The following is a 17,500-nucleotide window of genomic DNA, read 5'->3' as shown; positions in this document are numbered from 1 at the left end:
CACAGAGAGAGATGAAGGTGGCACTGAAGGTTCAGCAGGTTGTCAGAGCATGGAGGAATAGGTACACACAGAGAGATGAAGGTTGCACTGAAGGTTCAGCAGGTTGTCAGAGCATGGAGGAATAGATACACACAGAGAGATGGCGCTAAACCAGTGAAATCATGCCAGCATGATACACATTCATCTGCCACTTGTATGCAGGATGGGAAATTGCCACCGGCCACTAAGCCAAACGCAGGCAGACTGAGCCTGTTTGGAGGGTGTGCCACTGCCTCCTCCGCCAGCCACTGTGGCCAGAAAGCAGTCGCCGCTTGTAATATCCTACTTCTCTAGTAATTGAATGGAGGTTGCTAGAGGGACATACCAGGCACTGAATCACAATCAGCTTTGTTGGCCAAGTATGGACACTCCGGTTGACTCCGGTTTAGCTTGCTCTCAATGTACTCATGCAGAAAAAGTGATGCATACATAGTATACAAGCTAAAACAGGACAGTCTGTGAGTTGACAGATGTACATTAAAAAAATTACTGCAATTGACAAGTGTGATGTAAAAATGTCTTATTATGAATATGTATCAGGGAAAATATATATGTATGTATTAGGGGTGTCAAAAATTATCGATTATAAGATGCATCGCGATGCGGACGTGCACAATTCTGCATCGATTCACAATTGTCAAAAATCGATTATTATTATTATTATTATTATTATTTTTATTTTTTTATAATCAAATGAAATATAATGGAAGTACATGCAGTTGTTTATTTTAATTATGGATCGTAATACAATGCAATTCCAAATGCACTTTTATTTTAAAAGTAGCCACACAGTGAGAAAAAAGAAAGTGAGAAAAAATAAATCATGTATTGCGGAAAAAAGTGATGCATCGATTTAAGATGCATCGAGATGCATCGATAATCGTAATCGAATCGAATCGTAGCCCTCTGAATCGTAATCGAATCGTGAGGCCAGTGAAGATTCACAGCCCTAGTATGTATGTATGTATGTATGTATGTATGTATGTATGTATGTACGTACGTACACTACAGTATTGTAAACCACACTGGATTGTAAACCAGACTATGAGTCAGATATACTACTGTATTCTGCCTGGACAGTTTTCTGCCTTCCCTTCCAAACCACATGTATAGGCTCTGAACAGACACTGAACCAACTTGGTTGCTTCTCTCTTGATGATACCTGTGTCAACATGTAGTAGCTACCTACCTTCGCAATGCTAACGGGCATGCTAACTGCTGCTAACATCTTATCTGTAAACCTGCCAGAACCTGGATGTCCCCCCTAATCATCACACTTCTGTATGCCTTTACTCATCACACAGCTGTAGTATGCCTTTTTTTTCTGTTTCCTGTCATGTGTCCTTCAAATGCCATGATGTGTGTATAGCCAGTTGCGCAACTAACTGGGACAAATATCCCTGGAGAACACTGATTAACCTATTATACCACCATCACATTAGTGTGTGTGTGTGTGTGTGTGTGTGTGTGTGTGTGTGTGTGTGTGTGTGTGTGTGTGTGTGTGTGTGTGTGTGTGTGTCTGTGTGTCTGTCTGTCTGTCTGTCTGTCTGTCTGTGCAGAGTCGATGCATGCTATTACCAGTGTTGGAAATGTAAAAAAGTGTTTTGGGGGCAACTTTTGCCCCCACTCTCTAAAGACTGGGGGCAATAAAAGAAATTAAGGGGGCACTTTAAAACATAGTAATTAGTGCATAAAGTTGCTCAAGCGTAGTGTGAACAACAGCGCTGTTTGTGTGAGTGTGTTCTTCATCGTCGTCTTCTTCTGGTGAATGAAAATAAAACTATCACAATATTGGAGGCAATTGTTGCCCGGCCTAGATCATGTTTTTTAGGGGCATTCTGAGATTTCTTGGGGGCATTTTTGCCCTTGCCCCTGGCTAAATTCCTACACTGGCTCTTTCACAGGCTAGGGGTATATATGTAAGGGTTAATGCCCGACGAGGTGTACATTATCACTTTTTAAGGGACGACGCGAGAGGCGTGAACCGTCCGAGGCGAAGCCGAGGATGGTTGCCTCCGCGAAGTCCCTTAAAAAGTGATAATGTACACCTCGTCGGGCATTAACCCGCTTATACCATGGTCACTTGCCAACAAAACAATAAGACCAGTCATTTATATTTCCATGTGTAATAAATAAAGCAATCTAAATGGCTAAATGTCTGTTATTCATACTGTAAATCAGTCTTCCACGAAATAAAATAGTCCCTCCCACTTCCACCACCCTCCGTTTTAAAGCCGACTCAAACGTTAATTTTATCACAGGAATGCGGGTTTAACGATGTTTTGCGTTCTACATTAAATGAAGACATTACCGTTTGGCAGCTTGCTTTATTTTGTATGATAGATACGTATTGGCCAAGTATATTAACATTTAAGAGCGAAGAGTTTCAGGAAGTGACAGAGCAGCGGGGGCTCGCACTGCGTGTGCTGTTGTGGTGACATGCAGAGAGAGTTCTCTCTCTCTCTCTCTCTCTCTCTCTCTCTCTGTCTCTCTGTCTCTCTCTCTCTCTCTCTCTCTCTCTCTCTCTCTCTCTCTCTCTCTCTCTCTCAAAGGCCCCCGCTCGTGCACGAGCCGAGGGAAATCTCCTTTCTCGCCGAGAAGAGCCTGGTGACGCGAGGTTAGAAATGTCCGAAACGAAAATCAAAATTGTAAATAAGAGTTATTTTTGATAAACTGAGCACACAGGGGTGATTTAAATACTTACTTTGACCGAGTCAATTTTTTTCTCAACGTCCAAAATTGTCATATTAACCCTTAACGGGGGTATAGAGCTCAAACTGCTCTCCTGATAACACTGATGAAACTATGGCGCATTGATATGAACGGTGAACAGACCATTTAGCTAGGTGTCCATTATCACTGTACAATATCACTTTTTAATGGACACCTTGCAGCCAATCAGAATCGAGTATTCACCCAGACCATGGTATAAGTGTCATTTGATAAGCTATGTCATGTAAAGTAGATCATATGATTTGAGATGAAACTCAACTAGACCACGAGAGGGGTCGACATGAGAAGCTCTGATGATGGATAGCAGGAGTGAAGGTGATGCGTGCTAGATTTGGGTCTCAAGCCTTTACTTTGTCTTTGTCTTTATTTAAGATGCCCATTAGCTACAGCAGAGCTGCAGCTATTCTTCCTCCTGGGGTCAAACAACTTGCATAGTCTCAAGATATCACATACAAAATTTACATTCTGTACAGAAAATTTACATTCTGTACAAACGGTACAATTTCGGATATTACATACATACATACATACTGTACCTTTCAAGATATTGCATACATCAGAATTACCTATATACCATTACCATATCTTATATATATATAATTATATATATAACTATTACCATCACCATATATATTATATATTAGTTATGTACATGCTTCAATATGCTCTCTCTCTCTCTCTCTCTCTCTCTCTCTCTCTCTATATATATATATATATACACACACACACACATATATATATATATATATATATATATACTGTATATATATATATATACATACATACACACACATACATACACACATATACATACACACATACATAGCATTATCTCAGTAGTAAGTGCTGTTTTACCAAGAATTTAAAAAGTTGTTTGCTTTTTGAGAGAGAGAGAGAGAGAGAGAGAGAGAGAGAGAGAGAGAGTATCTGTCTGTATGCAGACACCTCGCACTGTCACACCAGGAAGGTGAGAGGGTAGAGAGACCTTGCCCTGACCCAAGAGGTGCTGAACCTAGGTTTTTCAAACAGGTTTGTGGGGAGGTTCTGCTCTGTGGATCCCTCTCAGCGCTCTTTGTTGGGGCCCTGGCCTGTCATCAGTCTAATGACTGTAATTCCCTCTAGTCTGAGAACAAAGGCTTAGGCCTTCTGCCTCCTGCTCACAGCTCCCCCATTCAGAGCATTTGGAGAAAGAGAGGGAATATAGAATGGAATAGAATAGAATACAATACAATACAATAGAATACAATACAATAGAAAGCAAGTTAACAATGTGAAATAATACTTGTGTTATCACCAGTGTTGGGCAAGTTACTTTCAAAATGTAATATACTACATATTACTAGTTACTTTCATTTGAAAGTAATACGTTACTTTACAATATTGCTTTCTGTGTAGAGTAACTCATTACTAGTACGCTACTTCTGCATTACTTTTACCAAAACAACAGCAGCAGCAGAATGACATTGCTGCCCCGGAACCATCCTGAAAAATAATTTCAACCGCCTTGAAGCCAGTGTAAACAAAAACAAAACAAAAAAATCTAAATGTTATTCTTTTCATTTGTTATTGTCATCTATAGTGGTTATTTGCATAAAAACAAATAAGTTTGATTAGGAAATGATTGTATCTTTTTTTAAATATGTGCTTTGATTTAATAAAATGTAACTCAATTTGTAACTTGAGTTACTTGAGAAAGTAACTGGTATAATATTACTGAAATCCTATAAGTAATAAGTTATATTACTGAGTTACTGCTAAAAGTAATATATTACATGTAATATGTTACTTTTGTAATGAGTTACCCCCAACACTGGTTATCACCTGATGGTAGAAAACAGACCATTCTGCACACACACACACACACACAAAAACACACCTAATCTACATAATCATTCTATCTTAAAATGTAATCACAGCTCCCTCTTGTATTGTTTATTTGACGAATGCCCACTAGATGGCAGTGCAGTGCTGACAGAAACCAACCGCTGAGAGCATGTCATTAATTCTTCTTTTCAACATGTTTCTGGGGTTTCCAAAAATTGCACCATGTTCTGGACAGCAGTCCAGGTGATGCTTAAGTGTTGTTATGGTGTTAGCAGGGCCACTCTCACTACACGTTCATTGAGCAGCTCTCGCACCCCATGACAAGGAAAGGTGGTCTGCATGGAGGAAGCCAGTATGTATGCTGTGTGTGGAGCTGACGTTCACACTCAGGGTGCTGCAGAGTCGGTGTGTTTTCTGTGGGATTCTTCTACCAGTCCCAAAACGCTTGACTACTTGATGCTGTGAAGGTTGCAGGAGGTTAATGCCACCCTGGAGCACAGCAGTAGCTTACAAATGGATCAAATTGCAGTTACCCATAATCCTTTGCAAACACAATTTGAATACAGCAGCCCCCTCAACTTGGATGTGTTCTGAAGCAGCAAGTTGTGGCGGCAATGTTTATGTGATTCGTGTTTGATTTATAACTTATTGCCAAGGACGTTGAGATGTTTATTATGTGACTTATTTTGCTGAAATTATTTTTAATATATTTGTGTGTGTGTGTGCGTGTGTCTCCACTAGGTGGCACTGCTTGGGTTGGATCTCTTATCTGCCGTAGTGACGAGGTTACAGGACCGATTCAAGTCCCACGTGGGAACAGGTAAGAGTCATTTTTTGTAATCAGTGTGATAGGCTGTCTGTCTTTTGATATTTAGCAACACCTTAGCTTATCACAGCTTACATTCTTTGTGGAGCCAGAGACACCCTGTAATCTCAGTGATTCAGCTATTTGAATTAAGAATTAAACACTATTGCATTTTTGGGATTTCTTCTTCTTCATCAGATTAGATATTAAGGAATCACTGAGGCCATTTACACCTGGCATTAACATGCGTTTTCTGCCATCAGATTGCAATCCGATTGTATTTTATCACTTCAGCCTGATTCCATTTACACCTGGCACTAACATGCGTTTTGGGTGAACAGATTGCAATCCGATTGCTCTCCAGCTCGAACGTCATCACGCGCGCGCCCCCTGAACGTGTGCATGCATGTTTGCATACATGCACAGGGAAATAGAGGTTATTGTTAAGCTCAAATGCACAGTGAACGTCCCCTTCACCTGGACAAAACGATGGCCGATCACGCAGCACTGCATCTATTTCTTTATAAAAAGGACACGTTGCTCTGCCCCGTTGCTCTGCCACTTTTCTTGTTCTTGTCCTTGGCCTGTCTGTAAGCCGTGTTTCCATTACTAAATATCGCAATAAAAATCGGGTAATGCAAACACGTAAATTTCGAAAAACCTCCCAAATATTGCAAAAAGCTTTTGCGCTCTCATGAGGTAGTTTTTCAGACGTGTCGATATAGCAGTTTTCTCTGTAGGTTCTTCTCCCATGGAGCTGGGAGACACTGGGTCCGAGACACACACACATACATACGTTTTCCGTGCATGTCATTGGCTGTAACCACCTGTGTTGCGTTCAGGTAACATCCTAAATTACAATGTTATACAATTGAGAGCATAATTTCTCTTTTATATCAACACTTCTCCTTTGGAAAAGGAGCGGAAAATGAAAGGAAAATGAGGGAGAAAGGGTTCGATAAGCCGTGGCAAAACCTCCGCAGCAAAACTTTGAAGCAACGCTACCTAGCAGAAAGAGAGTGTTGTGCAAAAGCGGAGCGGGGGGGGGGGGAGAAAGAGAATTTTTAGCCGGTGCTGCCTGTGTGTGTGCGCATTTGACACAGCGGCGAGATGAGGGCACACACCGGTGCGGTGTATTTCCGTATGGTAGTTGCTGAATGCGTTTTGAGAGGACGCATTGCATTTACACTTGTGTTAAATGTTGTCATAATGCGTCCCTGACCACCTCCGGAGGTGGTTTGGCCGATCAGATTGCAATCCTTCTTCAATGCGTTTTGGGGGTGTTTACACCTGTACTTTCAAGTGATAAAATACAATCGGATTGCAATCTGATGGCAGAAAACGCATGTTAATGCCAGGTGTAAATGGCCTCACTGTCTCTTTCTCTTTTTCTCCTCTTTTGCAATCTCATTCTCCCTATTTTTAAGAAAATAACTGATTTTAGGATCCTTTTTTGTGTCAGATAATCACTTTGTTATGGGGTTTTTGTTTGTTTGTGATGTTTGTTTATTATTGTTTTTACCCCTTTTGTGACCTCTATTTCTCTCTTTGAAACATTGAATGTATACATTGTTTCATTGTATGGTAATAATAACAACACAGTTTTTAATTGATACCTGTTATATGAGACAATTGTTAATAAAATAAAATAGTTCATCACACACACACACACACACACACACACACACACACACACACACACACAAAGATAATCATTTAATGTAGTATCACCTTCCTGATAGCTGGCTTCATTGTTTTACTGTCCTGTAGTCTCAGTGAACTAAACATTTTTAGGACGGTTTGGGATTATTTTTTGCACGCTTTTTTATTTTTATTTTTCTATTTAACCTTTATTTATCCAGGTTAGCCTGTGTGTGTGTGTGTGTGTGTGTGTGTGTGTGTGTGTGTGTGTGTGTGTGTGTGTGTGTGTGTGTGTGTGTGTGTGTGTGTGTGTGTGTGTGTGTGTGTGCGTGCGCACGTATTTTTGTGCAAGTATAGAAATCGAAGTTGTTGTGATCTTCTTTCAAGTCTCTCTCTTTAATTGTTGTCTGTGAGCTTCTATAAAGCCTGCTAGTTGTCATTCTGAAAAGTCTGTGTTGTAAGTAACTAACAGTAATGAACCTTGATCCATGTCTCAAACGATGCTGTGTTGGGTCCTTGAATTTGAAGGACTTGAGCCTGGAAAGTCCTTCACAGGTCCCGGAACCCTCCTTCTCACTACAAGGCATACTAGCAAACACCAAGGTGGCATCCAGCTTTAGGCTAGATGCAAAGTCTGACCACACTGCCTCTTGTTTAACCCATTGACCTGATGCAGCATTTGTGTGTGTATCCCTTTAAGACGGTCTTAAAGGGATACACACACAAATGAGGGATATACATGCAAATGCTGCATCAGGTAACCTCGCGTCACCAGGCTCTTCTTGGCGAGAAAGAGCCTGGCTCCCGCCCACAATTGATTTTGTCACCCTACTGGTTCCCGCCTAGAGCCCGCCCTAGACCGGATGGCAGCGTTTCTAGCTCGTCAACTTTCACGTTAACTTGACAATTTGACCCAAGTATCAGAATCCTCTTTCACCGTTTTGACCGGTGTGTCAGGCGGTGGTGGCGGAGATGCCATATTGCATAAACGTTTTGTTTTATGTAACGCTAGCTTTGTTTTGATCAGACTCTAGTTTAGGTAACATCACCGCGTCAAGCTAACGGCAACAAAGACGTTGTTAGGCGCATTGCCATCCGGTGTTAATTCTGGGTCCGGGGTTTACGCCCCCATGACAAAAAGCGGGGTGGAAGGTGCCCAGACTATGCATCAGGTATCAATGGGTTAAAGGGATGGGTCACTCACTGTTGACTTCTGATGTGTTGACCTCAGTTCTGCCCAGCCTGATCGACCGATTGGGAGATGCCAGAGACCAAGTGCGAGACCAAGACCAAACCCTGCTGCTAAAGATCATGGAACAGGCTGCCTCACCGCAGGTATCAGCGCTCGCTCGCTCTCACACAAACATGCTTTTCTTCTCCTGTTCTCCAGGATTTTTTTTCACTTTTTACAAACACAGCACCTGTCCCATTCCAATGATGTTGAATTTCCTGGCGTTTTTTTTTTTTTTGCTTTCTTGTGGTTCCCCCAATCACAACCGTGTTCTCAAGAATAGGCGCAACTGTTCCAACTAAATGGCTAACTATGTCTCAAAATCCTGTACTCGTTGAATTGTAGCTTATTTCTATGGGCTAAAACTGTGTCTACAGAGCAATTGCTCTCAGTCTGACTCTCACATCGCTGTAATCGTGATCCAACCGTTCTATCCCCTTCTTAAGTCATCTATCTCAGTGTGGTTCTCAAACTTGTTTTTTGAGAAAACCTACAGCATAGGATGCAATGCATGAATGATAACCCACCTTTTGTGTGTGTGTGTGTGTGTGTGTGTGTGTGTGTGTGTGTGTGTGTGTGTGTGTGTGTGTGTGTGCGTGCGTGCGTGCGTGCGTGCGTGCGTGCGTGCGTGCGTGCGTGCGTGTGTGTGTCTTCTTGCAGTATGTGTGGGACAGAATGCTGGGAGGCTTCAAACACAAGAACAACAGGACCCGAGAGGGAGTGTGCCTTTGCCTCATCACCACGCTCAGCACGTAAGCTGATGGCTCCCCCATGTCTCACCCCATTTCTGTGCTACTAGTGGTGGTAGTAGTAGTAAAGTAGTAGTAGTGGTGGTGGTGGTAAGAGTAGTAGTTGTAGTAGTGGTAGCAGTAGTGGTGGTGGTAGCAGTAATAATAATAATAATACATACGTTTTATATAGCGCTTTTCTGGGGAACTCAAAGACGCTTTACAATACATAGAAACAGTACATAATAGTACAGTAAACAAACTAAATAACAAGAACAAATACAGATACAAAACAAATACAAATCAATAGATTGCAGAGATGGAATGGTGGTTACAGGTAAAAGTCAGATATTGTAGGCTGTGGTGGTAGTAGTAGTAGTAGTAGTAGTAGTAGTAGTAGTAGTAGTACAGTAGTAGTAGTGGTGGTGGTGGTGGTGGTAGTGGTAACAGTAGTAGGGGTGGTGGTAGTAGTGGTGGTAGTACTAGTAGTAGTAGTAGTGGCTGGAGTAGTAGTGGTACATATTCTATGTCATAGTTGCATAATCCCTTCCATGTAGGGTTGGGTTGATCATTCAATACTTGACTAAAATAGGATTTTAAATAATAGAGAACCCTGTCCGTAAAGCTCTTATGTTGTTAACCAACAATCTTAGTTGCCTACTATGTTAAAAAAAGGACCATCATTTGCTTTAATTCTGTGACAACAATGATTTGGTCAGAGTGCTTGATATCTCACTTTGAAACCGAATTCCTCATATCTTTACATTTCAACATATTCATATTTTGTCACTTCAACACCCAGTCCATAGCTGTACTGCTGAGTCTGTCTCGTTCAGTCGATCTGTTCAGTAACAGTACACCCAATGGTTTTGGCTTTATTCCTGTCTTTCAGGTACGGTGCTCAAGGCCTGACCCTCAGTAAAATTGTTCCCCATATATGTAACCTCTTGGGGGACCCCACAAGTCAGGTAATGCTGAGTCATGCTTTCTCTCTGTCTCTTTGCCTCTGGTGTGCGCAATATGTGGTGTTGTTGTTCGGTTGAATAACTAATTCTAATACTGATGCTCTTTTGGAAATTGCATCCAATAATGTTGTTGTTGTTTTTTAGCTCCGTTTCTGGTCAAGTTGGTGAATAATACAAAATCATTCAAATTGGTGGTTTTGGTTTGATGTGTAAACAAAACAAGCCCTGTGTCTCTGTACGTTTGCTCCAGAGAAATATTCCCCTCCTCGCTCAGACACAAAGCAGCATCAGGCTACACAGGCTACTCTATCTGTGGAGTCTGTCTCCCCCCTAGCGGCAGCTTCAAGTAGTGCAGCTGTAGGATGCTTCTATCTGCCGCAGGGGGATTCACACATTACTGTACATGGGGGGGGGGGGGGACCTCTTAATTGGCTTAATGAATTTGTCAGGAGGGGTTTCACCGGTGCTGAGAGAGTAATCATTAAAAAGTTTGACTTGTGGTCGTCAGGTACGTGACGGGGCTATGAGCTGCCTGGTAGAGATCTACAGACACGTGGGTGAACGGGTGAGGATGGACCTCAGCAAGAAGGGCCTGCCGCAGTCACGGTACGACCATAGTGACAGTCTGTCTGCCTGTCTGTCTGTCTGTCTGTCTGTCTGTCTGTCTGTCTGTCTGTCAGACTGTCTGTCTGTCTCTCTGTCTGTCTGTCTGTCTGTCTGTCTGTCAGACTGTCTGTCTCTGTCTCTCTGTCTGTCTGTCTGTCTGTCAGACTGTCTGTCTGTCTCTCTGTCTGTCAGACTGTCTGTCTGTCTGTCTGTCTGTCTGTCTGTCTGCCTGTCGGTCTGTCTGTCTGTCTGTCAGACTGTCTGTCTCTGTCTCTCTCTATCCTGCTGTCTTTGGAATTGTCTGTCTGTCAATTCCCCACTCATTTCATTATTTTTTCTTTTTTTCATGTCCCCATTTCTCTCTCTCTCTCACACACACACACACACACCCACCCACACACACACAATGCACTGCCTGCTGTAAATGGGTCAGGTGGGTTAGCCTTTGCTGCATTGGCGTGTGTGTTGCATGTATGTGTTTTATAACATGCAATGGGCGTGTCTCTGCAGCACATCTTTGTTCCTCATCCTCCACAGTGGTTCTTGTGCTGTGGGGGAACAAGCTAAGCTAAGCTAAGCTAAGCTAAGCTAAAGGCAAGGGAGAATCATGGACCATTGGGATGCTAAAGAAGTGGGTGAAGGAGCTGTCTCACGTCATTAAAGACATTCAAATTCTACATTTCTATCCAACATGAGGAGGACAGACGACCTGAGGGAAGAGCTGTCCCTCAGCGACAGTTCTCATTTTCCCTGCCCAGACCTCAAAAAATAAACCTTGACACCAAATCACGATGTTTTACTTTCCCTTTTCAGGCTGTTTTACCCACTACTTCATTGTTAGAAAATGCCTAGAAATGCAAGTATTTATAATATCTTATATATACGGTAATATATTTATATTATATTATAATATAATATTGTCTTAAATATTTTAAAACGTAACACACATAAATTACATCTGTACATTATAAAAAGGTTTCATAATCACCACAATTGACCACAAATATTTAATTAGCCTTTATTAAAGACCACTCCATGCCTTAAGAGAGCTGTGATTGGATTAGACTGACAACTGAGTGTTGTGACACCTCATTGGAAGAGCGCTGGCTGAGGGAAAGAACAGAGGCCAAATATGTCACTTTGATGCAGAAGAGTGTCCCCTGTATCACCAGAGTAAAGGCAAACGTCCACTAGCTCCGTGCGGCTCCGCTACGGCTGCTGGAACAGACCCACACACAGGTGATCTTGTCAGTCAGACACATGCGGATCCGGCAAAAATAGAACAGGTGCCCTATTTTTTCCCATACCGCATGTATTGTCCATCTAGTATTAACATGGGCGAGAGTCTGTTCTACTGTTTCACTGGAGCCGCACAGAGCACACAGAACTAGTCACCTTTAGGTGACAGTCACCCTTTTCCTCCCAAAATAGGACACCATGAGTTTGCATCAAGGAATAGTTTGGGTCTTTGTCAGGTTAGAAACTCAACTGATTACCACTATATGAAGTGTTTTGGAAAGTATTATGTATCCATTCAATAAAGAAAATACTTAAAGCTCATGAACTCATCTCTAAATAATAGGATCAAGTGCAATAATTTAGTTTTCTTATATATATATATATATATAGATATATATATATAATTTTTGGGGGCATTTTTATGCTTTTTAGATAGACATACAGTGTGAGAGAGACAGGAATGTATGGGAGGGAGAGGGGGGAAGACAGGACCGCGGCCCGGATTCGAACCCGGGTCGCTGCAGGGAGGACTGAGCCTCATATGGTGTGCGGCGCGCCCTACTCGGTGAGCCACCAGGACGCCCAGAATTTAGTTTTTTTTTTACTTCTCTTAAAATCAAACTATCTTAAGAGTTTCTAATGTCTCAGTCATATTGTAAGAGTGTGTCACCTTTTTGTATTGCGACTGTTCGTATACACCTACATTTTTTAGAGAAACTGACTTCACGGTTGATGCAGCTTGTCAGTTGGGTGAACTGTCCATATTAACATACTGTATAGGCGCACCGACATTGCAGAGAATGAGCCAGACAGCAACTAAATGCCTACGTGTGTGTAAGAGGAACCACACACACACACATGCACGCACGCACGCACGCACACGCGCGCGCACACACACACACACACACACACACACACACACACGCACGCACACGCGCGCACACACACACACACACACACACACACACACACACACACTGGTAGTTTAATGGAAACATCTGTTGGTGTCAGCCTTCCTGGAGGGCTGTTCTGTCTCTCTGATCATCCCCCTCTTAAAGCACTTTTACTGCCATAGCCACAGGCACTCTGGGACATCTACAAGGTTTCTCCTCGCTAACTGTCTCCTCTCGTTCCCCTTCTCATTGGCTCTGTCGCCCCCTCCCCCCCCTCATAGGCCTTTGTCCCGCCCTCTTCCTCCTCTGCAGACGCTGTAGGCGTCGGCCATGTTGGCATTGTCAAATCATTCCTTTCAGAACAGCTGGATGTTTCTGGGCCACAGCGCGGCCCTTTCTTGGGGGTTTAGCGGCGTCAGATTGATGCGTGGGGAAGCCAGTGGGTCGGAGGGTTGCAGGTTCAAATCCCAGAAGGGGAAAATGTAGGTCCGGGAAGTGAATTGGACTAGCTCGTAGAAGAATGTGGTTAAACTGGACAGCTTCCACGTTTGAACATCTGTAGCTAAGGAACTTACTGATGCATGCGTCCTCAGCAGATCTTCCCTGGCTAATCCAAAATTCAAAATAACAATGATTACCATAAATTCCGGACTATAAGCCGCACCGGTGTATAAGCCGCACCTGCAAAGTTGACTATTTTTTTCTTATATAAGCCGCACCGGACTATAAGCCGCGGGTGTTTTAATGTTTTTTTTTTTTTTTTTTTTTTTTTTTTTTTTTTGTGTTTTAATGTTTAACTCATTGAGTGCCAGCCACTTTTGGAGAACGGATGCTCCCAGTGCCAGAGTTTTCAGAGCGTTTTCAGTGATTTCTCGAGGCCCACAGAATATTGTGTGATATTACTATGTAAACACCGAACACGCACAAGAACGAGCTGGCTCTATTGTATCATCAGCAAAAAAAAGTTTATTGATACCATTTTCCGTTCTTTAGTTATGAGCCGGAGAAGATAGGTTGTTTTCAGCGTTTTCAGGCTTTTCAAATTATTAGCTGAGATAATCCGCCTTTTGTGAAATGCAGCATTTCAAGCACATTCACTGAGTCTGAAGATAATATTTTCTGATGTAGTGACGTAGTTGTTGTGTGATGCCCTGCGTGCACCACCCCCCTCCCCCCCTCCCCCCGTAAACTCCTCCCCACACTGCACACAGCCTCACGCAACCATTATATTTTCGGAGTGCTGCGTTTGTGTGCTGCTGTCGGCTCTCAGCGCCACAGCAGGGAAGAGCCAACCCGGATTGCTGAATGGTTTGGCGTCAGGGGCTGCTTTCCTGGCTGCTAATCGGGTGGAGAAACTATACAGACAGACAGACAGACAGACAGGGACAGAGGGGCTCAGTTGTGAGCGCGCATTGACTCCTGTTCGGAGCCAATGTCAGCTCCCGCGACAGAGCAAATGGCTCTGGGAGCATGCATCGGTTTGTCTTTGATCCACGGCTTTTAGGCTGTTTCTCGGACCTGTCTCTAATCTGGACTGCACCGAGCAAGCACTGTCGCCACCTAATGAGTCCGTAAAATAGGTTATACACCTCCAATAGCTACTATAGTTGTACAGGAGCTGCGGAAGGCTTTGATCGACGTCCCACCGTCAAAAAACGCATTGGACGTCGAAGGACGTCCGTGGCACTCTACGTCACTATTTAATTGGACGTCGAAGGACGTCCATGGCATTCAATGAGTTAATTACCATATGTAAGGGTAGCTTACAGGTAGGAAGCTCCCATTTATTAACATTTCAACAAAACAACATAACACAACACCACCTGTGTTGTTTTTTACAGTGCACACAGTGTCATACAGTGTGGTGAAAAGAGGGCAAGAGAGGAAATTAAAACTTATTATAGTTATATAGGATTTATAGTTAGAAAGAGTGCTAAAAAAGAGAGATTTTTTTTTTTTTTTTTTTTTTTTTTTTTTTTTGAAAAAATCCATAGATACCGCACCGTTATATAAGCCGCAGGGGCCAAAAAAGGCCAAAAAACGGGAAAAAAGGTGCGGCTTATAGTCCGGAATTTACGATACATTACATACTGTGGCACCTCTGCTGCTGTATAATAAAACTCCTCGGAGAATCATCATATTTTTGCTTGGCTTATTATGGGAAATTGTCTACAGTGGTGCTGCATTTCCACACGATATAAGATCAATAATTGATCAGCTGTTATACAATAGTGATGATTGATTGTGTGTAGGAAGCAGGTTCACAGATTCACAGGTTGAGGGGGAAAACACTTCGATACCCCCCCCTGCATATTTGACAGTTGAAATAAGACACACAGGAAAGACTGGGAGGGAGGGGGGTGACATGCCATAAAGGTCCTGGGCCCATTGAAACACAGGACCCCCCCCCCCAAGAGGGAAAACCTTTCTACTTCACTATATCTATACCCAGATTGTCCAAACCGGTCCAGGGAATCAATCTAACCAGCGAGCGATCTTCCCGTCACAAATGGGAAAAGTTGATCTCATCACCTCAGCTTTGCCATCAACACAAATAAAATAACCTAAGAAACCGTTGTGGAAACCGTCATTTCATTTGTGCCTCAGGCAACAGATGTATGATGTATGATATGATCAGATTGGTCAGGGGGCCCCTGGGTGAGCAGAATCAGCGCTCAGTCTGCACCCCACTTGTGCTGATGTCTGCACATGGTCAGTCTGCACCCCACCTGTGCTGCTGTCTGCACATGGTCAGTCTGCACCCCACCTGTGCTGCTGTCTGCAGATGGTCAGTCTGCAGACTGCTCTCTCTCCCTCTCCATCTCCCCCTCTCCCTCTCTCTCCCTCTCTCTCTCTCTCTCTCCATCCCTCTCTCTCTCCCTCTCCCCCTCTCTCTCTCCCTCTCCCCCTCTCTCTCTCCCTCTCCCCCTCTCTCTCTCCCTCTTTCTCCCTCTCTCCCTCCCTCTCTCTCTATCTCCCTCTCTCCCCCCTCTCTCTCTCCCTCCCTCTCTCTCCCTCTCCCTCTTCCCCTCCCTCTCTCTCCCCCCCTCTCTCTCTCTCCCCCCCTCTCCCTCTCTCTCCCTCTCTCTCTCCCTCTCTCCCTCCTCCTCTCCCTTTCTCTCTCTCCCTCCCTCTCTCCCTCCCTCTCCCTCCCTCTCCCTCCCTCCCTCTCCCTCCCTCTCTCCCTCCCTCTCCCTCTCCCCCTCTCTCTCTCTCTCTCTCTCTCTCTCACACACACCATCTATTTTGGTCATGGCTGGCCCCGTCGCTCAGAGCAGAGGGAGAGCGATCGATGCTGGAGTCAGCAGGTCACTCTCTTGTCTCCGCCCATCACTCTGTCTTTGCTCCGCCTTCATTTCTGTGTGGTCCTCTCAGCCTGTGTGTCGTCACCTGCCTGCATCTTTCCTCCACGATGTGACTCAGTCTCTCTTGTCTTGATCTCCTTCTCCTTCGTAGGTTGAATGTAATCTTCAGCAAATTCGATGAAGTCCAAAGATCCGGGAACATGATCTCGTCCTCCGGCTCAGGTGAGTGTTTCTCCCGTTTTTCAGCTCACTGCTGCTTCTACAGAAAACCACCACCTGTATTTGTCCATGTTGTATCCAGACGAGTAGTCTTCAAAGTCTGAGACTGTGGGCCTCCCTCCAGACAAAGCCTGGAAAAAGGAGCCCTCCTTGCTCACTTCCTGGATGCCTATGGGATCATGATTATGTTATTTGATCCCATAGGCACTCGACAATTGAGTCAAGATAGCCTGATATTACTGTTTGACATACTTCAAGTTCACACTACACCAAATACATACAAAAAGGTTTGTCTGAAGGCGTTGATTAGTTTCTGACTCTGGGAAAGTGGGATAAAACGGTAATATTCCACAAAACTGCTGTATCTCTGAAGTATCGTTCACCAAATCACACATTTAGGCTATTCTAGGCAATCTCCTTTTGATAACGAACGTAATAATGTGATATCTATCATCTATCTATCATTCTATCTATCTGTCTACCTATCTTTCTTTCTTTCTTTCTGTCAACATGGGTGGCCCCATTGATCCTCAGGTAGCTCGTTGATCTAAAGTCCAAACGGGACAGTGAGCAGAGACATGTGAGGATGTCAGAGGCTGTGGAATGCAGCACTGCTTGGTAGTGATGCTCTTGTGTGCTTTTCACACAGTTACATCTTTTAGGTTGTTTTTTTTGCCGTCAAACACTGAGCACTGCTGGACATTTAGACGAGAATGGGCCGTCTTGAGATGCGCTGGAAATATCAGGGGTACAAAGCACCTTAAGTGAAGATTTAAGATTTAAGATTTTAGAAATCTTAACTTAGGGTGCTTTGTGCAACCGGCCTCCAGGGCTTTTGGAGTTGCTGGATCACATGCTGTCAGTTGGGGACAGTTTGAGTGGATCTCATCATGCAGCTTGTTGTTGTTGTTGTTGTTGTTGTTGTTGTTGTTGTTGTTGTTGTTGTTGTTGTTGTTGTTGTGGTGCTGAGTTGAAATTCAAAGTTTTCCATAACAGCGAAGCTATTGCATGATGAGTAGAGTAAGAATGTTCTCCGGTCAGACTTTCAGTTTCATCACATCACACTTCTATCTATCTATCTATCTATCTATCTATCTATCTATCTATCTATCTACCGTAAATTCCGGACTATAAGCCGCACCTTTTTTCCCGTTTTTTGGGCTTTTTTGGCCCCTGCGGCTTATATAACGGTGCGGCTTATCTATGGATTTAAAAAAAAAAAAAAAAAAAAAAAATCTCTCTTTTTTAGCACTCTTTCTAACTATAAATCCA

At 43.4% G+C, this 17,500-nt stretch overlaps 1 protein-coding gene across 1 annotated transcript in view; it reads left to right on the top strand.

Annotated features, from left to right (window-relative positions):
• Nucleotides 1-17,500, top strand: part of clasp1a (cytoplasmic linker associated protein 1a) — a gene marked incomplete at both ends in the record, with an annotated part of 181,901 nt that overhangs the window by 49,412 nt on the left and 114,989 nt on the right. Inside the window, 6 exons of the mRNA XM_083639560.1 lie at nucleotides 5,338-5,416; nucleotides 8,274-8,377; nucleotides 8,934-9,025; nucleotides 9,894-9,969; nucleotides 10,475-10,572; nucleotides 16,161-16,231. Coding sequence (XP_083495686.1) covers nucleotides 5,338-5,416; nucleotides 8,274-8,377; nucleotides 8,934-9,025; nucleotides 9,894-9,969; nucleotides 10,475-10,572; nucleotides 16,161-16,231 — 520 coding nt within the window. The remainder of the gene's footprint in view (nucleotides 1-5,337; nucleotides 5,417-8,273; nucleotides 8,378-8,933; nucleotides 9,026-9,893; nucleotides 9,970-10,474; nucleotides 10,573-16,160; nucleotides 16,232-17,500) is intronic.

This window comes from Poromitra crassiceps, assembly GCF_964638095.1.
Source record: "Poromitra crassiceps genome assembly, chromosome: 6".
NCBI lineage: Eukaryota > Metazoa > Chordata > Actinopteri > Beryciformes > Melamphaidae > Poromitra > Poromitra crassiceps.
This window is presented reverse-complemented; position numbering and strand designations above follow the sequence as displayed.